At 49.3% G+C, this 25,832-nt stretch overlaps 1 protein-coding gene across 13 annotated transcripts in view; it reads right to left on the bottom strand.

The window, feature by feature from the left end:
- The window catches only part of LOC131919912 (BOS complex subunit NOMO1), a 120,280-nt gene that overhangs the window by 45,194 nt on the left and 49,254 nt on the right, over positions 1–25,832 (bottom strand). For 7 of the 13 annotated variants that reach the window (XR_009381470.1, XR_009381472.1, XR_009381479.1 and 4 more), the window contains exon 25: positions 22,876–23,017. Coding sequence is in view for 4 of the 13 variants with exons in the window: in XM_059274360.1 (XP_059130343.1) it covers positions 10,717–10,848; positions 11,158–11,250; positions 13,496–13,615; positions 14,988–15,089; positions 16,505–16,615; positions 18,261–18,344; positions 22,876–23,017 (784 nt within the window). In the remaining 9 variants the exon portion in view is untranslated. Of the gene's footprint in view, positions 1–10,243; positions 10,849–11,157; positions 11,251–13,495; positions 13,616–14,987; positions 15,090–16,504; positions 16,616–18,260; positions 18,345–22,875; positions 23,018–25,832 lie in introns of those variants that run through there. The other 6 variants (XM_059274360.1, XM_059274345.1, XM_059274366.1 and 3 more) reach the window with 4 other exon arrangements.

The following is a 25,832-nucleotide window of genomic DNA, read 5'->3' as shown; positions in this document are numbered from 1 at the left end:
ATTGCTGTCAGCTCAAGGCCAACCTGGACCCCAGTGAGTTCTAGACCAGCCTGGGCTACATAAGCACACTGTCTCTGCCTGGCCCCCCACAACACACTATAAAGAGAATTATTTTAAATGAGAAAACAAATTTTGAGCCACTCACTCTAATGTCTGTTTTATGGTTTTCTTCCCTGTTTTATTGCTGTTGTGATAGTTTATCACAAAACACAATTCTTTACTGAGCACTTACCCTCAGACAGACCGAGGGCCATCTATCCATCCATCTATCATCTATCTATCTATCTATCTATCTCCAGATGAGGCCACTGAGATAAGATGACCTTACACAATATTAAATTTGTGAAGAACAGTTCTTGGCTCCTGGCCCATTTTTTTCCCTTGAAAAACTGATTCTTGGGGTCTAAATGGAGAGAAGAGGGAGATTAAATATAACGATGAATTATAAATGTACCCTCATTTAGTGGGACTAGTACACAAGGCGGTGTGCATTTATATTCATAGTATAAAGTTAGTGTGAAAGAAAAGTATCAAGTTCATGGTTTGTCAGGAGACTGTGAAACCAAACAGTCAAAGCCAGAGCAAAAAGCTCCTGCTCACAAGGCCCAAGATGCACTGGCCGGGCAAAACTCAGGGCAAACATTTGTTTCTCTGGGCAAAGATACTTTAAGACAAAAGGTAACTTTTTCTTTCCTTTTTTTTCTGTTTGTTTATTTCTTTCTTGTTTTTCCAGACAGTGTTTCTCTGTGTAACAGCCCTGGGAGTCCTGGAACTGGTTTTGTAGACCAGGCTGACCTCCAACTCATAGAGATCCACTTGCCTCTGCCGCCCGAGTGCTGAGATTAAAGGTGTGCACCACCATGCCCTGCAGCTTTTTCTTTAAGAAAAGGTATTTACTCTTATGTGCATTTGTGAGTACCGGCCTGTTAGTACGCAGGAGCACCACCTGCATGCCTGGTGCCCCTGAAGGCCAGAACTGGAGTTTTAGGTAGTTATGAGCCACCATGAGGGTGTTTGGGACCAAAGCCAGGTCCCCTGAAACAGCAAAGCATACTCTTGACCTCTGAGCCAGCTCTCCAGCCCCAAGAGTAATTGTCCTGTTAAATTCTTAGCTGGGAACCAGGTATGGCAGTGTGGACCCGTGACCCAACCTGAGAGGATCCCGGGAGCAGAGGGGTCAAGGCTATCTTTGGCTGTATAGCAAGTCTGAGGTCAGCCTGGCCAAAATGAGAACGTCTCCTCAAAACAATCAATCAATCAATCAATAACAATTTTTTTCTTGGCTTTCTTCTAATTTTTTGTTTGTTTTTTCTTCCATTTCTTTAAGGGAATTTTTTTTATTTCCTCTTTAAGGCAGTTTTTATTTCCTCTTTAAGGGCCTCTATCATCTTCTTAAAGTCACTTTTAGGAGTGATTTCTTCTGCTTCTTCTGCGTTGGTATGTTCAGGTCTTGCAGGTGTAGAATCTCTAGGTTCTGATGTTGTCATATAGGTCTTTATGTTGTTGCCTGTAGTTTTGCACTGGCGTCTACTCATCTTTTCCTCTGCTCGGTGCAGGTGGTGTCTGTGTCTGAAGGTGCCTCTCTTGTTCTAATTGATAGTCTTGGTCCACTAGGAGTTCTTGGTTAAATCGGTGCTGTTGGGCTCTGTTTCTCCAGGAGCAGCTTAGTCCAATCAGTGTTAGTGGGTTCTGTCTCAGGGAGCAGTTGTTCCCAATTGGTGTAGGGTGTGCTTATGGCTCCAGTGGTTGTTGGGTTCACAGGGGCTGAGTTTTTTTGATGAGGGAGCAGGGAAAGGTAGCTGCCTGGTCCCTGGAGCTCTGATGGCTGGGGCCTAGGGGCTAGAGACCTGGTCTGCCGGTCCGGAGATGGGGCCTTACCTGTTCCCAGGTGGCGTAGGGTGGGCTTATGACTCTGGTGATCTGGTTCAGTGGCTGGACGGCTCCTTCTCTTGAGTTCTCAGGTCGAGTTTTGCTCACTCGCCAACTCCTCAGCTGATCTTGTTTCCTCAGACTGAAGGCTGCCGGCTTCTGAAACCTCTCCCAAATGGATCTTAACTGAACAGGTTGATCAGTAGGGCAATCTCATCCACACCTCCGCAGGATTGGCAGCTGGGCCCCGGGTTGGCCTCAGGCTCTGTAACTCGGGCTCTGTAATCCTGGATTGAGGCTGAAGGACTCACTTCCAAGACAGGATGTTCAGCAAGGTTGGCCAACTGGTACCCACCCTCTCTGCTGAGAAACTAGCTGGAGTTGCAAGGTGGGAACCCGGTTTTCTTCCTTGTCTGATCCAGCGTGTGGCTCTACATCAATATAATTTTATTGTTGTTGTTTTAAGACAGGGTTTCTCTGTGTAGCTTTTACTGTCCTGGAACTTGATCTGTAGACCAGGCTGGCCTCAAACTCACAGAGATCCGCCTCTAAGTAACTAATTCTTGACTTAAATTTTTCTTCATACTTAACTACCTTAGAACAATGAACTTAGAGATGGTGAGATGATTTAGCGGGTAAAGGTGCTCGCCAACAAGCAAGCCCAGCCTGGTCTACAAGACCAGATCCAGGACTGCCAGGGCTGTTACACAGAGAAACCCTGTCTGGAAAAACAAAAAAGAAACAAACAAACAGAAAAAAAAAGAAAAGAAAAAAGAAAAAGTTACTGCCCTGTAGCTAGTTTTCCTGCCTGGCCCACAGTCAGGACAAATCTCTGTCACCCGCCAGTCCCGCAGCCGCTCAGACCCAACTGAATAAAGACACAGAGACTTATATTGCTTACAAACTGTATGGCCGTGGCAGGCTTCTTGTTATCTATCTTAATGTTCTTCTTGTTCTTCTATCTTAAATTAACCCATTTCTATTAGTCTATAAGTTGCCACGTGGCTCGTGGCTTACTGTTACCTTACATCTCGCTTGTCATGGTGGCAGCTGGCAGCATCTCTCTGCCTCAGCCTTCCAGCTCCCAGAATTCTCCTCTCTCCTTGTCCCACCTATACTTCCTGCCTGGCTACTGGCCAATCAGTGTTTTATTTATTAACCAATCAGAGCAACACATTTACCATACAGACCATCCCACAGCACTGCCCCACATGGTAGGAGGAGAGAAGTAACTCTGGAATTTGTCCTCTGACCTCCACATGCATGCCATGGTTCACACAGAAATAAATACTAAGAATTGTTTTTCCCCGGGTGGCGGTGACTTATGCCTTTAATTCCAGCACTCAGGAGGCAGAGGCAGGTGGATCTCTATGAGTTCAAGGCCAGCCTGGTCTACAGAGCGAAATCCAGAATAGGCACCAAAACTACACGGAGAAACACTGTCTTGAAACAAACAAACAAAACAAAACAAACAGACAAAAGAATATGTTTAGTTAACTCGATCCCAGTTTGTCACAGATGTGCTACGGTTTCATGTGTATGTGCCTGCTCCTCTGTATGTGTGCCACATGCATGCAGGTGACTGTGGGAACCAGATCAAGGCGTCAGAGCCTCTGCAATGGAAGTTGCAGCAAGTTGTGAGCAGCCTGACGTGGATTCCAGAAACTGGACCCAGGTCCTGTGCAAGAGCAGCAAGTGCTCTTAACCGCTGAGTCATCTCTCCAGCCCCTGCCACGGATATCAAAATCAATGTTTTTCAAAGCCTTTTCTGAAACCCTGCTACATCAGACAAGACACACATGTTTAAACCTGACGCTGAACATAGGCATTTCTATGGAATCTGCAAAGAAAATCAAGCCTCTTGAAATTTTAACGACAGATTTCTTTTTAGGTGGTGTATCTGATATAAGATGTCTATGCAGAGAAGTGAAAACATGCAGGCTGCCCTTTGTACACGACATCATCGGTACCACATGGTAAAAACAAACAGAGAGACAGCACATTGAACCCTAGCCTCTTCCCTTTATTTTCCAGTTGCTTTCACTTTCTCTATTTTTTTTCTAGTGCCCGAAACTCAATGCATGCTAAGAGTCAACTACTGAACAGCATCCTGAGTCCACGACTTGATTTTCTGAGTCTTGACTTTCCTAACTGTAAAACTGAATTAAGCTGGGCACGGTGGCTCCTACCTGAAATCTCAGAATTCAGAAGGGTAAAGCAAGGGGATTGCCTGAAGTTTAAGACCAACCCAGGCTACATTGTGAGTTCCAGAATAGCCTGGGCTACATGAAACGCTCAAAAAATTAAAAAAGTATAAATTATTTTCAACACATTTTAAAAAATGTATTTTTATTCACGTGCGTGTGAGAGTGTGTGTATGTCACTTGTGTGGAGAGGTCTGAAGAGGGTGTCAGATCTCCTAGAAGTGAGTTACAAGTGCCTGTGAGCTGCTGGATACAGGCACTCAGAGAAGCAGTAAGGATTTTCAATGCTGAGCCAGCTCCCCTGCCCACGGTGTATCATCTCCAAGAATTCTTCTTTTAGTTTTACTTATTTGCTTACTCCATGTGTGTGCACAAGAGCTCCACAACATTGGAGTAGAAGACAGAAAACACCTCGGGGTAGTTAGTCCTCTTCCACTTGACATGGGTCCTGGGGACTGAACTCCAGTCATCAGGCCTGGCAGCAAGCACCTTCACCCACAGAAGCATCTTTTTGTTCCTTCAATACATTTTAAAAACTGACACTTGATCCTTCCGGCTTCCAAATATTCAAAAGAAATCGTTTGTAGACACCAGCCACAAAAAGGTCCTTAGAAAGTAGAACATAATTTAACACACGTTATTCTCTCCTTTGTCTGCAAAGACACTGGAACCTGAAACACAGGCACTGGAAACAGTGCCCAGAGTTAATGAGCACTGGTTTGAAAAGTCCTCAGTGCCTCCTTGTGATTTCACTGCGCTTTGTATTTAGTGACACAAACCCTCTTCGCAGAAAGCATGCTGAGAGCCAGCCTCCATGGTCCACATCTGTAATCCCAGCACTCAGGAGGCTGAGACTCGGGACTGCTGCAAGACCCAGGATAACCTGGGCTACATATGGGGTCGGAGTCTATCCTGTCTTAATCAAACAAACAAACGGAAAGGATACTGAAAGAATATACAAAGCCAGGCGGTGGTGGCCCACGCCTTTAATCCCAGCACTCAGGAGGCAGAGGCAGGCGGATCTCTGTAAATTCGAGGGCAACCTGGGCTACAGCAACCACATCAACCCACTGAGTTAACATTTAGAAGGTGCAACAAGAAAGTGACATCTATTTCTTCCCCTAAACAAAAGGGCTCCTCCTGCGCCTAACTTGTCACTTTGGGGCCAACTATACTATGGCTGGCATGAACTTTTTCTCCTCAGAGGCAGGAGGTGCTGGGGAAGAGCTGTTTTCCTGGGCCTAGCTTTTTTCCCGTGGTGCTGGGGGCGCTGAGCATCAGCCCGGAATTGATAGATTCAGATGGGTCCTTGCCAGTGGGCACCCCCCTTGCCCATGGCTCTCATACGGCTCTGGGTCCTGCACCTGCTCCTGCCACCTACCCCGAAGAAAACACAGGTTCCCTCATCCGGAAGGAGCAGTGGAAAGCGCCTGACACCTCAGGCTGCAGAGGGACGCCCTCCTCAGCCCTGCCCACAGTTCACAGGCCCACAGCCACAGCAGGACAAGCAAGGCCTCTCTTCCGGGATTGCCCAACCTTGCATGAGTCATGAGCTTGTGCAAGACCTGGTGATCCCAAACTTCCTGTCTTCATTATTTCTCCTGGTCCTCCCTCTCAGGAACTTGTCACTGGAGAATGACGTGCTGCTCCAGTTAGTTTCCTTTCTCTGTAGACTGGTCCCTCTTTCCCTCTCGTTTTACCTCAGGCTGTCCCCTGGCTCCACTTCTCTGAGACTGTGCTTCATAACGTCACCTTTGACTGGATGCTCCCTCTGTCCCCTTTTATTTCCTTTCACACACACACACACACACACACACACACACACACACACACACACACACTCACACTCAAAATAGAATCCTGAAGCATATTGTACTCATTACATTTCTCTGACAAAATAGCAACTAAAGGCAGGCTTTAACTCAAGGAAGGCAGGCTCACAGTTTCAGAAGGGATCCATGGGGGAGGGGGAGAGGGAGGGGGGAACAGCAGCAGGAGCATGCAGTGGCTGGTCACATTGCATCCACAGCCAGGAAGAGCAGCCAGGCTATAAAACCTCAAGGCCCATGCCCAGCGGCCCACTTTCTCCAAGCAGGCTCCCCCCTCTAAAGGTTCCTCAACCTTCTGAAACAGCGCCACCAGCTGGGGATGCAGAGTTCAAACATGTCAGCCTGTGGCAGAGCACGTCACATTCAAACCACAACATACATAGTCTATTACAAGGACTACAGCAATTTAAAATAAATTCTAGTCATGTAGTAAGCAATGTTACCCAACAGAGTTTGCGTGTTACAGTCATACTTTTTATTTTATGCCAAGAAAAGACCTTAGTGAGAAACTACAATGATCAGCTACATAAACCTTAATCATAAGCCCAGATCTTCATCCATAAAGTTAAAAAATATAATTATCCTCTCCCCCTTATACGCAGTGAGCCGTCTCCTCAGAGAATGCCAGGCACTCTTTACTATGATAAAGGCTGGGGCTGAAGAGTGGTATAATTGATAGAATACTTCCCAGAGTACCTGAAGCCTTGGGTGAAAAGTTTCCATACCCTCACATTAAGCCCAGCCACCGACACAGTAATCCAAATCAAACCAAATTAAGAAAAATTCCAGGTTTAATGAGTAAAACACTCCCGGATGATTTTCCAGCTCCCAGAGAGGAGAAGAGACTGAAAAACCACGTATCTGTTCTCTCTGGGGCAGTTTAAATACCCTCCCTGTAGGATTGATCATGAGCATCTCTGGGGGAGGAGTCGTGTTTGGCAGGCTTTCTGAGACAAAGCAGGGTTTAGAGAGAGATGGGGAAGGGGGGCTGAGAGGGAGCTTCCACCTGCACCCTGGGTTTGCTTTCAGCTTGCACAAGCCAGGCATGCTCTGTCCCCCAAGTGCTGAGATTACAAGTGTGGACCGCCTCCCCAGCTGGTCCCCGATCCCGTCTTTCTAACCCAAGAAAGCAGAAGTCTCCTAACTCCAAAACAATCTCCGCTGTCCCCAGGCACTATTCCCACTCCCCTAGCTCCCAGCAGTTTCCAGCTTCCAGCCAGTTTCTACTCAGCTGTCCTGCTTTGCTTTTATGCCTCTCTCTCTCCCAGTACTGCGCTCAAGCACCTGTCCCCCACAACCTCCCCCGACTTCCCTCTACCCTATTATAAAAGCAACGTGTTCACTTCGTACTAGGCTGGGGAGGCAGGCAGCCTATTTTAATAGGTGAGTTCCAGGCTGGCGAGAGGTGCTGTCTCCAAAAGTTAAAGTGAATGTGCCTAAGGAATGAAGGGTGAGGTTGTTCTCTGGCCTCTCCATGCAAACATACACACACATGAACATACACACACACACACACACACACACACACACACACACACACACAGGAAAAAATATGTAAATTATTTCAATTTGCAGTTTACACGGAACATCTTTTCTTTCTCATTTCAAGATCTTCCAGAACATTCTTAGAAGTGGTAAGATGGTCCAACTGCAATCTGATTGACCTCTCCCCCTAGTACTTTTGGATTCTTACTGTGTCATAAATAAACCATGTTCCTATATTTCAGTTTCCTTGGGAAAGTCTTTCTGTTGGGGACATTTCTCCACTCTCCTCTTGCATCTCTGACTCCTTTATGTCAGATTTTGTCCCACACCATCTTGACGAAGATGTCTGGAGACCAGGCTGATGGGTGCAGGCATACCCACTGCCTCAGATTGCAAGGCCTCCCTCCAGGGCAAAGGCTGGGCTGCCCTTTGGGAAAAGATCAGCATTGCTAACCCAGGGACTCCTTAGCACAGAGGCATATTCAGATGCACACCACCATGTCCAGTATCGTATGTGTGTGCTGGAGATCAGAATGGAATTTTCTCTAAAGCCCTTGGGACCATTTTCTTAAAAGATCTCAAACTGTTTGACCTTCAGACCTCACAAAACCTGGGTCTGGCTTCTTCAAGGTAGTATGTTCCCTGTGGCATTTTAAGAGAAGCCCTGCTGCTTCCCAGTCCTGGGACAGAGGCAGGCTCCCGCTGTTGGAAAAACAGGTCCCTATCCTAGCTAGGAAAGACCCAGGCTAGCTGGATGCTGGATGGTGGCTTTGCAGAAATGTCCTGAAACGATTAGTTATGCTCACAGAAACAGCACCAGTATACAATGTCTGGGCCCCAGTTCCTCAGCCTCTTCCTCAGGAGATGAAGGGTGGGGGGGAAGGGAGGGCCACCGCTGCTGGTGCACAGCATACTTAACCAAGCCACTCTGTCCTGAACTGATTTAAAAAAAAAAAAGGCAACATTTGAAAAGTAACAAAAACCACCTCCACTTTGTCATGTAATAGCTAAGATAACATTCACTGGCTGCTATGGTCTTGACAGACATCCAGTACTCCAATACTCACAGCCACTTCACAGCATAGTTATAAGGGTTTGGATCTCACTGTGAGGAGGCTCAGCGATGGTGAAACCCCACCCTGGTGGAAGGAAACACTAGGGTATCTCAGGTCCAGTGAGGCTTTTTTTAAAAAAGAAGACATGAATTTGGGGAGGCAGGAAGTGGGAGAGGTTCTGGGAGAAGCTGGGAGTGCATACAATCAAAAGTCATTGTATGAAATTCTCAAAGAACTGTTTTTAAAAACGGTTTAAAAAGATTTAAGCTTCCATTTTTATTAACTATGTGTGTCTGTGTGTGGGCATGTACATGAGTGCAGGTGCCCTCAGAGGCATCCGAGTCCCTCCCTGGTGGGCAACCAGATGTGGTATTGTACGATGTGTGGAGGTCCTTGTGCTCACAGAGAAGCACTAGTGGAACCAGGAATGTAAAACACACAAGGTTGTCCCTTCAAAGGGAGAGATGTACAACCTGTTTTCCACCCAGAAGGCTGGGAGCAGAGGTGGTGGCCAGGCCACACCAGCTTCCCCAGACGCTTGAGCCTGTTCATCTCAAGCTACCTGTGGGGCTATTCTCCCTCCGACACTTATGAGCGTGTTTACCCTGAGCCTCCTTCCTTAAATGACAGGCCATCACCTGTACTTAGTCATGTTCATTATCACCAGGAACACTTCCCAATTGTACTGTTGCTGTGGAACAATCCTCTTATACACTCTTTGATTCTGCTTCATTCATCTTCCTTCCCCAAATTAGGGCCTTAGAGTTAGGCACAAGGATGGCCCCGTCCCCACAAACAGGCAAGAGCAGAAGGAAAATGTGTGGTGTGGCGTGGCTTTAGAAGGGCGCCGGCCAGCTTTCTGAGGTGTCCTTCCTTCTCCAGCTAGGGGTGAGGGTTGTTTTCAAGGCATTTTCTCATGTAGCCCGAGCCGGCCTCAAACGCTAAATTTTAAATAGCTAAGGATGACCCTGAAGTTTTGATCCTCCTGCCTCCACCTCCCAAGTCCTGGGATTACAGGGTGTGCACCACCAGGCCGTTTTTGCCCAGCCTTGTGAGTGCCGGGCAAGCACTCTGCCAACTGAGCTGCTTCCCCCCTCCAAGAGCTGAACACAGTAAGTGTCTCAGGAACAGTGGGTCAGAACTTTTGTATCGTTCACTAGACAGAAATGGTTACTCACTGCAGGGGAACTAGTGCTCTGCCCCATCGGTCCGGCAAATGCAGGAAGGCAGAACAGGACAAGCCCCGCTTTCAAATGGACTGAGAAAGGGGGCTGAACCAACATCAATGGTGACCCATGAGTGACATGAAGCTGCTACATGATGACCACTTTTGGAGCTGGACAGAGCCCACTGACATTTAATTGTCTTTCACAAGCTTTTAACCTTTACAGTGTGTCAATAAAAAGCACCATTAAACTTTCAGGGCGGTGTCCACTTGGAGTGAGAGTTAGAAGCACACTGGATGTGGAGGATATCTCATCTGTCCCAGAGGCTCATGTGGTTCACCATCCCGTGTAGCAAGCAAACTCACACAATGGTCTGTGTCAAGTGGCCAGCTGATACAGACACATACACAGACACACACACACATCAAGAAGTAAAATAACTTTAGAGCCTAGCAGTACAAAGTCTTTCTGGCTCTATAGAACATACACTCCAGGGGGCCACAGTGAGCCTAAGCTCAGCCACAGGTCGGCTGTCCCGTTGCCCGTGTCTTCTGTGTGGTCGCTGTGGCTGAATGGCCCCTGCTCTGCATGCACCCAGCACTCTGCCAAGCCCCTGAAGATGATCTGAGATGAGCTACAACACACATGAGTGGGTGACTTTATTCATTCCGACTCTCAACAGATCCTTCTGTGTGGACAGATGCTGCTGCAGCTTCCAGAGGGCCAAGTGCAGAGGGGAGTCTGGGAAACGTCCAGCAGGTACCTCACCACGCAGACAAATGCCAAATTTACTGGGCTCTTTTTGCAAACGAATGTGGAAGATTTGAATTACGTTCTCACGCCACCAGCTCGGCTTAAATACTTCTCTGACAAAAATAATAATAATAAATTATCTTCAACCCAGAAAATAAATTGTGTTCAGCAGGGTGACAGGAGGGTCCATTTGTCGCATTGCACCACAGGGCTACACAGGAGAGGACAGACAGGCAGGACACCAACAGGGGTCACAGGGCCCAGGGCCTGCCTGAAGCGAGGGAGCATGTGCCCTTGTCCCCTGGCGGGTGGCAGCCCTGGCTGTGCCATCGCAGGGAACAAGCCTCCTTCCTCCTCACGTGCGTCTGGTCTTCTGTTTCTTGGTCTGTCTCTTCATGTCCTCGGGGCCGCTGCCTTCGGAGGCCGCCTGGCCAAGGGCTCTGACTCCCTGAAGACGACTCGTCAGCTGCAGCAGCAAAGGAATGAGCTGAAATGAGAGAGACCGTGAGACCAGGATGGCTCTGCCCTCACAGGCACGGGCCTCTGCTGTGGACACTCCAGGGCCCGCAGAACGCTGGCAGGGAGATTTTACTCCAGGGGTGTGACCTCTCCAGGGCAACACCTCCCTAGATGGGCTGGGCCTACGGGTTAGAAATGATGCCACTGGAGTTAATAACCCCAGAAAGAGACATAGGGACCCCAGGACAGCTGCGGGGCCCCTTCAACCTTCGCCTTCTCTGACTTCTGAGACACTGGGCACACTGCTGTGGTCTGTCTCCCGACCCCTGCCCCCTACCTTGTCGTGGTTGTAGCCCGCCAACAGCAGCAGCAGCGTCAGGGGCAGGGCGATGTAGGAGCCTTGGGCAATATCCTGCTCAGGCAGCTTCCTCTGCAACAGAGAACCATGACTCCTTGTGATGACGTCAACCACTGTTACCCAGAGCGTCAACCCACTCAGCCACCAGTACATTGGCACCAAAGTTACCCATAATCCCTTAATACCAAAAAGACACTAACCAGGGTGTGGGTGTGAATATCCTGACTCAGATCTGGAACCCAGGCACAAGGAGACGCCAGTGACCAAGAACTCCCTCTTACTATTACAAATGAACTCACTCTGGCTGAGGATGACCTTGAACCTCTGACCTTCCTGCCTCTACCTCCCAAGTGCTGAGATTAAAGGTGTATACCAACTTGCCTGGTTGCTGTGGGCTGGGTATCCAATGCAGAGCTCTGTATGCACCAGCAGGGCTACATCCCCAGCCCTGCACAGCCTTGACGGACAAGCACTCAAAAGCATGCATGACAGCAGAACACCGCAGCAGGCTGCATGTCCACACCAGGGGATGAGCTGGGCACGCTCTGTGCTGTGGTTAGGAACATTGGCTCCCCAGATTCCTCTGTTGAGACCTGTCCCGTCTGAACCAGTGTGACACACTGACACAAGGGGCTGGGGACACCGCTTTCGGGAGGTGATTAAGTAATGAGAGAAGAGCCTTCATGAATGGGGTCAGCGCCTCACAGATCAGGCTGAGAGGAACCAGTTCGCCGTCTGTGGCGCGGGAACAGCCACAGTGCACATTTACGGAGCAGAGGACTTGGGCACTCACTATCTGCCAGCGGAGTCTCGAATCCCAGCCTCTAGAACTACGAGGAGCAGTTGCTGTTTGCCAGTTACCTGGTCTACAGTGGAAATTTTAGTGCCCTGAACAGACTAGGACACGGTGCCTCCACACAACGAGGACCATGCAACCAGGAAATCTAGTGATCCCTAGGCATCTCGAAGAAACACGAATTCTTACTTTTCCCAGAAGCAACGTGTAGCAGAATATTACTCTCAGGTGTGTTACTTTTGTTTGTGTTGCATCTGTTTAACTCTGTGAAGCTGCTACTGTGCCTGTCTAAAACACCTGATGGTCTAATAAAGAACTGAACGGCCAATAGCAAGGCAGGAGAAAAGATAGGCAGGGCTGCCAGGCAGAGAGAATATACAGAGGGAGCAATCTGGGAGGAGAAGAAGTAGCCAGAGAAGGAAGTGGACTCCAGGGGCTAACCACCCAGGCACCCAGCCAGGCACAGAGTAAGACACACAGAGTAAGAGAACAGGAAAAGCCCAGAGGCAAAAGGTAGAAGGGATAATTTAAGTTAAAAAAAAAAAAAAGCTGGTCAGAAACAAACCAAGCTAAGGCCAGGCATTAATAACTAAGACAAAGCCTCTGTGTGTGATTTATTTGGGAGCTGGGTGGCGGCCCCCCAAAATAGCAGAAACCATGGCCAACAATGACCAGCTCCATAGCTGTAAAGTGAGGCTTTTCTATTCTACAACAGTGTTTTGCCTTTGTTTAGTGTAAGTGTGTGTGTTTTCGAGTCCATGTAAGCATGTACCACGCATGTGTGTGCTCAGAGGATAACCTGTGGGAGCTGGTTCTCTCCCTTCCACCACGAGAGTTCCAGGACTGAACTCAGGTCATCTAGTGTGCTGGTGAGTGCCCTTACCCGCTGACCTGCTCAATGGCACTTCTCTTTTGTAAGGCAGTCTCCGGGGCTCCACTCTTGGGCCTGGAACCCACCACTGACCTCTTGGTTAAGTTCACAGTGACTCCACCACACACAAGCTCCCAAGGCAACCCCAGTGGTCTCTGAATGTAGAATACACACACCAGCTTTGCTGGCCACAGTGAAGCCGCCTACTACAGGGGCTGCAAAACCGACCAGGTTCTTCCCGTGGGCATCCTGTCAACCTGTCCGCTGCTGTCTCTTGCAGTGTGTACTGGTCTAATTGTTCAGGCTGCACTACATCCACGCCCGCTGACATTTACAAACTGTCCTCTGCACTGTCTGTGAAGCTGCAGCTGCTGCTACAGACTGGAGTCCTGATGAAGGAATGCCAGCCACTGGTCATAGGGACATAGTGTCCCTCTCCCTCAAATCCCAAGCCACTGAGCGAGCAACTCTGCCCTCCCACGACCAGTTTCCCGTAACAGGCATCAGTGCAGGGAATGGAAGAAAGGTGTCCAGGGAGATCCAAGACGGGAAAACTGGCCTAGCGGGGAGTCGAGGAGCCCTGCACACGGCTCTGCTCAGACCCTCCAGCCATGGATTTTGTTTTTTTAAAACTCCACACTCTTACTTACCGTGGGACTGAAAACCAGAGTGATGTGTTTGTGGTAGCCCACTGCAGTGAAAGACACTTGCGGCAGGACGTAGTCGTACTGGGATCTGGGGAGCGTGGAGTCCAGAAGCACAACGTAGTTCTGTTGGTGTAGGACAGACAGCTCAGGCAAAGCGGGGGACACATGCAACCACGTACAACACTCTACATTCTGTAAAGAAGCCCCAAGTCTCTGCATCTAACCCAACCGAGGTCACTAACTTTCAGGCTCTAACAGCCGTGGGCCTCCAGGGCCTCTGAGCCTGCTTCTTCTAAGACGAGACAGACGGGCCGCAGTACCTCTCTATGCATATCCAACCTGGGTAATTACAGTCCTTCAAGGACCAGCTTCAAGAAACACAAGTTCTCACAGTGATTCTGACGGAAGGGGCGTGATGGAGCCGCGGAAGCCGGCAGCGCCGTAAAACGAGGTTGAGTGCTCGGGATGTGACTGAATTGGCTCATAACTGGCAAGTTCTAGAAAAGTGGCATCTCTATGATGGTGGTAGTGGAAACCGAGGCCTGTGCCAAGCTCAGGCATCCTGACTGTGACCGGGGAGACCGGGGTGAGCGCTCTATCAGGTTCCATGACAGCCGCCACCAGTGTAGCCGACACAAAGGGGCACTGCGGAGCAGCCCCGCCTGGGGAGTAAGGAGCACAGGATGGAGCACCACACCCGAGACTCAGAGGAGAGCCTCAAGCTAAAACCACGGAAAGCAAGCTCTCTGCGAAGCCCGTCAAGTGAACTGACAGTCAGGAACTCACAACTCTGAGGTGGAGGACAGACCCCCAGGCTGAAGCTCAGAAAATGCCACATGGGTAGAAAAGAGACACACTGTAACTGCCACACAGAGAACGGGATGCTGCTCGGTGGCACAGAGCTTGCCAGACATGTGAGGCCCTGGTACGATACTTAGCAACAGGGGAAACCTGAGAGCAAGAGACTTGCCACACAGGAGAGAAAGAAAAGGCGTCATGAGACCAAGAAGTGCAAGAGAAAGATGGGCAGCGGGTCCAAGTGCTAAGAGCAGGGGTCGCCCTGCTTCAACTGCGATCCTTCCCAACAGCGGGCCGTGAGCAACCACTGGGCAGCACGTAATGGAAGAGCTGAGGACAGGGAGCGAGTGTACCACAGATTCTTCCCTGGAACGCAGACTACAAAAACATGCAGAGCAGAGGCAGCTCTGAATTGGCACAACTGTACTTTTTAGCGCGCACACACACACACACACACACACACACACATGCACACATACACTGAAAAATACTCAGAGCAATCAACACCCTCTCACTCCTGATTTCTGGATGCTGGGATTATGTCTGATGGTTTTAAATCCTTTCCCAAATCTCCTGCTAGGAATACGTATTGCTTTTAGAAACAGAAAAACAGTGACTTGAGGACTCAGCCCTGAGGCAGACAGCAGTGTTTAGACTGAGTCATTAACAGGCCCGGGTGCCCCAGGCCTGGCAATACCTCGCCGTCCCGGAGCAGCGGTGGGAAGTGGAAGAAGAGCGACTGACCCAGTGACACCGTCTGGATGGGGTTGTCAAGATTCTCACTTCTGTACAGCTTCACCTGGGGCAGAAAGAAGAAGACAGCACTTATGACCCTGAGCGGACATCGTTCACATGGGACAGCCTCTCTCAGGCAGGATGGGAAATGTGGCTGATGTGAGCAATCCCTCCCAACCCCAAGACTCCAGTGTGAGCAAGGCAGGGATGGCCAGTTCAGGTGGATTTTCAACAGCCATTAATGCCATCATGGCAAAGAGGGAAAGGACAGCTTCCATGTGCTGAGTGTGCAACAAGCACTTTATAAACAATGCTGCCAGTCCTGAGGACAGAGGAGCATCCCTCCACCAAGCTCCGGAGAGCTGAAGGACTTATCCTGAGGCGGGGTCAGCCTCACCCAGCTTATCTCACCATGTCACCTAACCCACTAGGACCTGATCTCCAAGTGTGTGCTGTGGCCTTTGGTTCTGCAGCTGCTTCCAGACAGGCTCTAGTTCTGCACTGATCTGCAGGGACAGTGGCCATCCTCTCTACCGTGACTGGGGTACAGGAGGGAGCCACAGTCCTGGCCCACAGCAGAGGCTCTGAGGACTCCATCCTTGCCTGCCTCCAGGCCATGCCTAAGACCATGTCTGTGCTCTCTGGCTGCATTCAGCATCACAGGTAAATTTTAATTCATTGGCTACATTAAAACTTTAGGTGATTTCAGCCGACTCTGATTTCTAGCTTTTCTAAAAAATTGAAAGTCATTTGAACCCTGAGCCAAAATTTTAGTGTGGCAACAACCAGGTGGCATGAGGCCATGGTGCCATCCTCACCCTGCACCAGCCCCTGCCCGGCAGGAGTGTGACCATTCAGTTCACACTCACCTCCAGGGCATTCTGACACTATCCACCCACCCCACACCGATGCCATACAGTCTCGACTAAGGGTGCTGAGAGGCCCAATCTTTCACTGTGTTCTGAGTGTACCACCCAGACCGGGGAAAAACCATTAACCTCCCAGAGATCATAGGCTTGTTACAAAAGTTTCTCATTTCCCAGGGATCTCGTCAGAGCTGGGAGAAAGGTTCAGGCCACCGTGCCCAGGGTTCTAGTTTTAAAGGAAAGAACCAAGGGACACAGGAGTGCTATGTGTAGCCAAGACAGCAAGAGGAGCAGCTCCCAGACTGCCTGACTAGGCCATGCTCAGCACCCAGACTAGGAGAATGAACTGTATGAGGTACACTGTCTAAAATTACCCTTCAGTGGGCACTCCACTGCGCTGAGCCTTCGTGGGGCTTTACTACAATCTGCCAGATTAAAGACTTGACATTTTGCCACCCCAAACTGGACTCCCCCCGATCACTCAATAATCAGCTCCAAATCCAGGTGTGGCAGCTGTATGGCCAGCTCCCTCTAAAGCCTGAGCCAGCAGGGACAAACATGTCTCCCACTGAATCTGAGAGGACAAACTCTGCTCTGAAGGTGTTGCTCTTACCCACAAAGTGGAAAGATACTCAGAAGAAGTAATCACATTTCCACTCAAGTCGAACTGGTTGATCTGCCGGAAGACTATGATGTTCACGTCATCCACGTCATTGTTTCCAACCTGAAGAGAGAGGGTGGCACTTAACATCTACAGGAGCTTCTTCCAACCTAGGGAAGGGATGGGTCTGTCCACGGTCACACACAGCAGCAGCTTCTGCCTGGCCCACAGACACAGTGGTACTACACGAGTGTGGTGTTTATTTTCTAAGTTTTCACTACCCGCCAACACATTTTCAGAGCTTGTCTAGCTGTCCATGCCAACCCTATGTGGTGTCCAGAGGGCTCACCTTTCTCTCAGACCGGCTTGACTACAGTCTACACTGCTGCCCGAGAGCCTGGCCTGAGCCACCAGAGCACGAAAAGTCCAACCATGAAGCACTCTGGTGTGAGCAGCAGTTGCCCGGTTGTTTACAATGGCAGATGCCATCACCCCAGTTCCCAGACCAGCAAGTCCCTCAGGGCCCATCCCTCTATGCCAAGTGCCTTCAGGCCTCTACAGGCGGCTCTGGGCCCAGAGGCCCTCCAGTCTAGCCAGAAGGCAGAAGAACACTTTAATGGTGTCTGAGCTGCTTCCTGTGAATGACCTGGGTCAAAAGCCCGCAGCTGGGAGGCCCTGCTCTTGTTGTTTTACCAAGTAGTCATGCCGCCAAACTGCCCTCCAAATACCTGCTCATACCCATAGATCTGTGCCGCTCTCAACCTCGGCCAGAGCAGCGTATTTCTGTGGTGGACAGTGGCTAATGCAGAGACTCACAACTGATCGCAGTCCTGAGAACCAGCAACTGTGAGTGCTCCTGCCTAAGGGGCATCTGCCTCAAGTCCCACCGCCACTCAGGACTCAGGGGACACTGGGAAGATGGAAGAAGATGGACAGCCATCAAGTGCTATCTTCTGGCGTGAGACGGCCATGCCCTGATGCAAGGACAGCAGCTGTAACAGCTGCACGTGACAAGCCAGTCAAAACTGTAGCGCAGACGGGAGGGTGGGGTTAGAAAGCCCAAGACCTAGCTCAGGAGCTGTGGGAAGGAAGAGTCACTTTTCTTTGTGGGTGTGGCCACCGACAGGCAGCCCTGCTCCAGGGGATGGCCACACAGCGTGTATGTGTGTGGACAGCACTGACTCAGTGGGCCATTGAAATAAAAAGACAGGATTTGGGAGGGGGTATGGAGGAGAATTTGGAGGGAGTTAGAAGGAGGGAAGGAAAGAGACAGATATAATTAAAATACATTGTACATATGCACGAAATTCTCAAAAATAAATAAAAATGTTAAAAAGTTTTTTAAAAGACCCTCTCCTAAGGGTTGTGGAGATGACACTTCTCTAAGTGTCGAGACTGAAGTCTGGATTCCCAGAATCCATGTAAAACACAGGTGGTGTGGTGGCCAACTGTGATCCCAGCACCCAGGACGGGGGACACAGGGGATCTCTGGGGCAAGCTAGCTGGCCAAGCTAGGTGAATCCATGAGTTCCAGGTTCTGCAAGAGACTCTACCTCAGTAAACAGAGAGCAATCAAGGGAGATGCCCAATATCCACCTGTGGCTTCCCCACACATCTTCCTATGTGTACATCCACACACATACACAAGAAAGAGCCCTACTCACGCGGATGCTCTCTGAACTGGGGTTTCCAACCCTACCCCGGAGGAGCACTGGAGGGCCTCTGATCAGGAAAGTCGAGGCCAAGTCACGGCAGGAGTGATACTTACCTCGATTACCCGATGGTGGGGCAGCGCCCGCTCGATGTGGTCATTGCCTTCTGCCTTCAGCTGCACGTGGTACATGCACCCTGGCTGCGAAGACACCGGTCGTTACTTCTCTACAGAGCCTGTCACACGACCTGAGGGTGGCTTTGCTGCAGGTGGCACCACCCGGGACATCTCTGCCCCGACTCCCCCCCCCCCACCGCACCCCCCACTTTCCAGTCTCTCCAGTCGTTCACCCACACATCCTGACTCACAGAGGACTAAACGCGGCCTGTTCCTGATTTCAAGCATCTATCTTTATTCTCCTAGACTCTTCCTCCTCTGTGCTCACCCCGACCTGTACACGGGTCCAGTGGTGACTGGAACTACACTGCTGATCCTTACAATAGACAAGATCTCATGCAAGCCCGATTTGAGGCTTTTTTCTTAGAAAAATAAAAATAAGTAAATGTTCTTATTTACATCTGTTTTATTAGTCAATTTTATAGGATCAAAAGATTGGAAAGGCTCTAGTATCAGCTTCCAGCCACCAAGAGCACAGCTCTAGGGTCAAGTCCTGAAGCATGGGTTAAGGCCTCAGGTGTCTGGGGGCCTCTGGGAGGAGAAAAACCCAGGGTGGACAGCTATTTCTAAACCAGCACAGACTGGATAGCAGAGCTCTGCAGCTCTGAGCATTGCTGTGTGCGCAGGCCCAGTGAGGGGCCTCAAGCCCACAGCAGCCTCTAGGCCATTTTTCCTTTACGGTCATGTTTTTATATGTTGCTTGAATTCTACAAAGAGCACATGAGATCTTACAAAGATAATAAATCTCTTACTTAAAAAAATAAAAACACTATGCCAAAGATGTCCACAGACCCCCAAACCTAACCCCATTGCTAACGGCTAACCTTCTACCTTCTACAACTGATACCACCTCCTTATGTCACAGAACACGGAGACATCTAGTTGGTACTCACCTGGAAGCATCACCCCTACTGGCTGTGTGCCCCAATAAAGTTTATCTGAGGATCAGAGGGAAAAGCCAGCCACTATATTAACATAAAAGTCAGGCAGTGGTAGCACACGCCTTTAATCCTATCACTCGGGAGGCAGGGATCTGTCTGGATCTCTGTGAGTTCAAGGCCACACTGGGAACACAGCCAGGCATGGTGGTACATACCTTTAATCCCAGCACTAATCATAGAGGTCTGGAGGTCTGTACAGACAGACAGGAAGTGACAGAGCTGGGCAGGAAGAGGAAGAGATGTAGTTGGGCGGAGAGGAAGTTAGATGGCAGAAGAGAAAGGCATATAGGCATGGGTAGACAGGAAGTAGGTCTCTTTGGAAGCTGAGGAGTTGGTGAGGTGAGGTTAGCTGTGGCTGTTTCTATTCCTCTGATCTCTCAGGTTTTAACCCTGATATCTGGCTCCAGGTTTTTTGTTTTTTTGTTTTTTGTTTTTTTTTATTAATAAGACCATTTAAGACTTCGTTCTACAGGCGAGCATTATTAGGGCTGGAAGGTGCTGTGCACAGTACCAGAGGAGAAAGGTAATTCTCAGTCTCACCTAACTACAAGCTCTGCAAGTAGGAGTAAGCAGTCACCTTTTACTTTATTTTACTGTTTCTGGATTTAGGGGCTGCTCCACAACCTGGCACCCACACCTGACAAGACAGTCATGGCCTGGGGAAACCGACTGCTATTATAACGTAAATGAACACGGCAGTCAAATGACTCCTGATGACACGCTGCTGTAGTCACAGGTCAGGTCTCACTAACCCACACGGGAGAAGCTGCTTCCTCCTGCAGATGGTAATTAGCATGGAAGTTCACCACTGCACAACTTCAGAGTGAGAGACTTCGGAGTGCTCAGCCCTAAATGGGATGTCTGTATCACACCCTCCCTCAGTGCCCAGAGGCCTATGGAGAACAGGGGGTAGGAAGACTCTAAGAGCCAGAGGTAGTACATGACTTCAGGGAAACAGTTTTCTGGATACAATAGTGTAGATATGCATATGAACTCAGACTGACAGCATGCTTAAGACCTACTGCATAAGCCAGACAAAAACCCACCCATAACCAAGAAGCTCTTGTAATTGGTACTTCTGGGGACGAGGAAAAATCAGGTTTCTCTAATCAAATGACACTGGGTACATCAACCACACTCCAGGTCATGTCCTGTGCCCAGGAGTAGTCAGCCAACACAAATTGAATCCCATGATTTATTTTGGCTTTTTTGGGAGTCTTTTTGAAGAGAGAAAAAGATATAAAATTCGGTGAGTAGGAAGGTACAGAGGATCAGGGAGGAGTTGGAGGGGGGGAAAGAATATGATCAAAATATATTGTATAAAACTTTCAAAGAATAAATGAAACATAATTAAAAATAAAACACTGTGAAGCCAGTTAAAGGGAAGACCACAATTAGACACGTGTTCAATTAGGCCTAGGAGTTCTAGTCAAACAGTTACTGGCACCTTGAGGGGAAGAGACTCAAAGAGAGGAGAGATGGTACTATTAAATCTGGAAATAGTGGCCACTGCCACTGCCAGGGCTAGGCTACAATCCTTCTCAACCCTTGGCTAGCTGTCCCAGGGATGTGCCTATAGCCTCTGGCAGTGCTGGCCACCTATATCAACCTGACACATGCTAGCGTCATTCAGGAAGAGAAAATGCCTTCATAAGATTAGCCAGCGGGCTATTCTGCAGAGCAGTTTCTTAGTGACTGATGGGGAGGGCCCAGTCCAAGGTGGGTAGTGCCATCCCTGGGCTGGTGGTCCTGGACGCTGGAAGAAAGCAGGCTGAGCAAGCCAGAGGGAAGTATTGTGGGATATATTCAATCACACTGTGAACCCCAAATTTGCATTAATTAAATAAAATCATCCTTGGTTCAGGGGGTAGAGTCAGGAACTAGTTAACTGGAATTAGCCATAGAGAGTCCAGAGGAGCCAGAAATATGGATAGAGAGCCACACAGGACAGAGTAGGGTGGGACTTGGAGTTTCGAGTTTTTCATTTTGGGTTGGCACGAGTGGAGAGACATGTCTCTTGCTGGGTCCAAAAAGGAAGGTCAGCTGGTTGCTTCTCAGCTTCTCTGATCTAGCAGGTTTTCACCCCCACATCTGACTTCTGAGTCTTTGTTGGTAAATAGAATGATATAAACTTAGTTTAAACCTATATCTTATGACTGGAAGTCCCTTCAGGCCGTGAGCCTAAGTGGCTGGCAGGGCGCTGTCTGCAGGACCACAGGGCCGCAGATGGTAGCTGAAAGATCAGTACATTAAGGTATAGCCACTAAGCCGACAGAAAAGCATTAGGGAAGCAAGGCAGTAAGCAGCACTCCTCCATGGCCTCTGATCAGCTCCTGCCCTGTTTGAATTCTTGCCCTGACTTCCTTTGATGATGAACAGCAATGTGAAAATATAAGCAAAATAAACGCTTTCCTCTTCAGCTTGATCTTGGTCATGAAACCACCCTGACTGAGAGAGCGGCCACGTCTAAAGGTGCAGCTTTCTCCCAGAGATGCCTCCACAGGCACTCTGGCCTTCGAGGTGAAACGAACAAACGCAGCCAGGAGCTCACCACCTAAGTGGAGTTGAAATCCTTCCCCTAAGAAGGCATCTCCAGCCTGCCCTGCTCTGGAGAAGACTCACACCTGGGTGAGGTCTTCCCTGTGGAAGCACACTCCGCCTCCATGAGCCAGTCCCTGAAGGAGTACCGACGAACTAACGCGGTGGGGGAAGACAGCTGTGACGAGCATCAGCGGCGGCGGCAGGAACTACCACCACGGAAAAGGGGCCATGCTAAGTTTAATTAAATGAGCAAACCAGGCCAGCAGGACCCCGGGGGAGCAAAGGTGATACACAGTTCTCACTCTAAAACCAGAGAAGGAAGAAAGCGCAGCATACCCGGGGGTGGGCGCAGCCAAGAACAAGAACAAGCGCTGCTCAGTGCAGGGAGGCCCCCTGAGGCAGGCTCTGCTCAGTCCGGCACCATTACCATTTACTGACAGGCAGCCACGCTGTCGGGGCCAGACTCTGGAGCAGGTGAACGTGTAAACAACTTAAACTCCAGGATAAAGGCACCACAGTCCCAAAGCCAAGAGTCGTGGCTCAGTGGCCCCAGGAACAAGTGGCTCCTTTGTGCCACACAGTGAAGCCATGTTTTTATTTTTCCTTAACTAGTTAACGTTTAAAAATCAGAAATTGGGACCGTGTAGAGATGGTAGTTAAGGAATTTTTTCAACAAAATATGATGGGGAGGCTTCTCTTTTAAAAGTTCTAACCACTTGGCAACACTGTTCATACTCTAGTCAGCGTAACCTGGAGCAGAGCAACAGGCCCAGGCCTCTACCTGCGCCCTGCCCTCCAGTCCTGACCACTCGTCTTAGCCCATCACTCACAGTGCCCCTCGGTTTCACAGCCCTGGCATACACCACAAGCACTCAGCACCGGGCAAAGCTATACCAATCCCCCTTTAGAGGCCTTATTTTCCCACAGACCAAAGCAGCCATGTTGGTTAAACACAGTGTCAGCTCCAATCGGGGATTCTAGAGTCCCACCTCATCCTGTAGCCCCCACTGTCCCACAGGGACACCACTGACAGCGACAGGAAAAACCCCAACAAAACACACAGCCTCCCTCACCAGCAGTCCACGTAACCGGAACTTTCCGTCCTCATCCGTCACGGTGTCTTCTCCGTAGATGCTACAGTCCTTCTGCCCCACGGCTTCCACTGCGACACCCTGCTCTGGGTCTCCATTTAAAGAGGACACTGTGCCGTAGCAGCTGGTGTGACAAGAGAAGAAGAGGCATGTGGCGCCATCAGTCCTCGGAAGCACAAAGGGACTGTTTACCAAGGGTTCCAGGGCAGAACCGCTCTGTGGGGACACGTCCACAGCCAGGCTCTGCAGCGGGACCTGGCCAGCAGCCGGACATGCTGTAATCCATTGCTCCTGTATATCTGGAAGTCCACTCCAGAGGCTATAACATAGGGGCTAAACTGTCTTCATCCTTGCTAATCTTCAATTTAAATACGAAGCATTCAATGATGTAAATAACTCACGAGGATTTTCATACCACATAATTGGTTGAAATGGTCCATTTTGTACACCTAATCTTTCTGATTATCCTTCATCCCAAGTGCTGTTGTAAACCCATGTTAACATGTATGTGTGTGTACATGTATATAGTCTGTACCTATCCTGTCCATCTATACATAGTTAGTGAATATCCATCCACTCAACTGTAGTTAGGATTTGCATACATCGCCTCTGAGAGTACTGAGAAGAAATGGAAACTCTGGGTGTCTCCTGGAAGGGAGCTGGGGATCAAGGAGGCAAGAAAAGAAATGTCATTTATTTATTTACTTGTTTATTTGGAGGGATTTCTTCTTGTTGTTTTGGTTCCATTTGATTCGGGATGCTTTAAGGCAAGGTCTCTCTGTGTAGCCCTGGTTGTCCTGGAACTCCAAACTGGCTGGCCTCAAAACTTGGAGATTTACCTGCCTATGTCTCAGATTCAAGGAGTGTACCATCATGCCCAGCCAAGAAAGGTAATTTCCATTGTCTACCCTTTTCCAACATTTGCAAGTTCTACTTGAGTTATATTTCCTCCTCTTTAAAAACATAATCATAGAAGCTGGGCTGTGGTGGCGCACGCCTTTAATCCCAGCACTCGGGAGGCAGAGACAGGCATATCTCTGTGAGTTTAAGGCCAGCCTGGTTTACAGAGTGAGATCCAGGACAGTCAGGACTACACAGAGAAACCGCGTCTCGAGAAAAAAAAAATGTAATCATAGTTAAAACATTTTTTTAAACATGCATTTTTGTAGTAAGGCACTAGGCTTCCACAGACTGGTTTTCAAAAAGCATGCTGGTGATTGGACAGGAGGCAACACACTGGGAGGAGGGCGGGAAGTGGGGGGACACTGGGAGGAGGGCGGGAAGTGGGGGGACACTGGGAGGAGGGCGGGAAGGGGGGGGACACTGGGAGGAGGGCAGGAAGTGGGGGGGGACACTGGGAGGAGGGCGGGAAGTGGGGGGACACTGGGAGGAGGGCGGGAAGGGGGGGACACTGGGAGGAGGGCGGGAAGTGGGGGGGACACTGGGAGGAGGGCGGGAAGTGGGGGGACACTGGGAGGAGGGCGGGAAGTGGGGGGACACTGGGAGGAGGGCGGGAAGTGGGGGGGGACACTGGGAGGAGGGCGGGAAGTGGGGGGGGACACTGGGAGGAGGGCGGGAAGTGGGGGGGGGACACTGGGAGGAGGGCGGGAAGTGGGGGGACACTGGGAGGAGGGCGGGAAGGGGGGGACACTGGGAGGAGGGCGGGAAGTGGGGGGGACACTGGGAGGAGGGCGGGAAGTGGGGGGACACTGGGAGGAGGGCGGGAAGTGTAGCTAGAATTTTCCTGCCTGGCCCACAGTCAGGACAAATCTCTCTCACCTGCCAGTCCCACAGCCTCAGATCCAACCAAACAAACACAGAGACTTATATTGGTTACAAACTGTATGGCCGTGGCAGGCTTCTTGCTAACTGTTCTTACAGCTTACAGTAAACCACCACCATGTTGGGAAGCTACAAATGGCGTCCAACGTGGTGGCAAGAGTTTCCATCTAAAAACTGAGAAAAAAGATTCTAAAACGGAGCTAAAAACAGTTCCTAATTGTCTCTCTCAAATGAGTGGCAGCTGCTGGTTTGAGCTACTTGTGGGTTCCTAGCGTGCTGGACCTGCAGTATGGCGGGAATGAGGCCTCTGCAAGTGGCACATTAAGCTGCGTGGTGGATTTAGCCTTTGTTAGTACAAAACAAAAAAAGAGGTTTCTGGGCTGCACGCTGCTTGGATAAAAGCATAGACCCACGATAGCTCCCAGAGCCGGTGGTAAACGTAGCCATGTTGGGAAGCTGTGGTGGATGGAGCCTGCAGCCACAGCTGCTGCAGTTTAAGGCAATAGATTCACAACAAGACAGATTCAGATGTAATAGTTTAAAATGTGTGTAAAATATACGTAGGCTTGAAAGAGACAAAAAAAGGTGATATATACAGCTATATAAACAAATACATAGTTTTTAAAAATAAAGTCTTTAAAGAGACAGTAAAGTTAATATAAAAAATAAGCCACGTTAAGATGAATATTACACAGAGAATCTGGATTGTGTTGTCTTTGGGATTTTTAACTGCAGAAAAACATTTGATTGTAAAAGCTGTTGAGTTATGCCAAAATGTATATTTTAAAGGTAACGACTTCAAAATTTGGATATAAGGATATGTTACTTTGGAAAGGAGACTCTGCTTTTGTTCCCACAGAAAGCCAAAGGCTATGAATTTGTTCAAGATTAAGATACATCAGGTTTGACCAGCCAAGACCCCCTGAAAGGTCTCCAATGACACCATGGCCCAGATGATCCAACATCCAGACCCGTTTCAAAGCAACTGGCTCAGACGATACAGCCTCATGGACTACTCCATGATCCTAAAATTTTCTTTGTATCCCCATAAGATACAGCGCCCCCCTCCAGCAGGAAGTAGTAAGAGAAGCTACGCCCAAATTCCCAAATTATATGTAATTTTACTTTGTTAAGGTTAAAACCTTCCTTTTTGAAAA

The sequence above is a fragment of the Peromyscus eremicus genome, chromosome 1, assembly GCF_949786415.1.
Source record: "Peromyscus eremicus chromosome 1, PerEre_H2_v1, whole genome shotgun sequence".
NCBI lineage: Eukaryota > Metazoa > Chordata > Mammalia > Rodentia > Cricetidae > Peromyscus > Peromyscus eremicus.
Note: the sequence above shows the minus strand (reverse complement) of the source record. Positions and strands in the feature narration are given on the sequence as shown.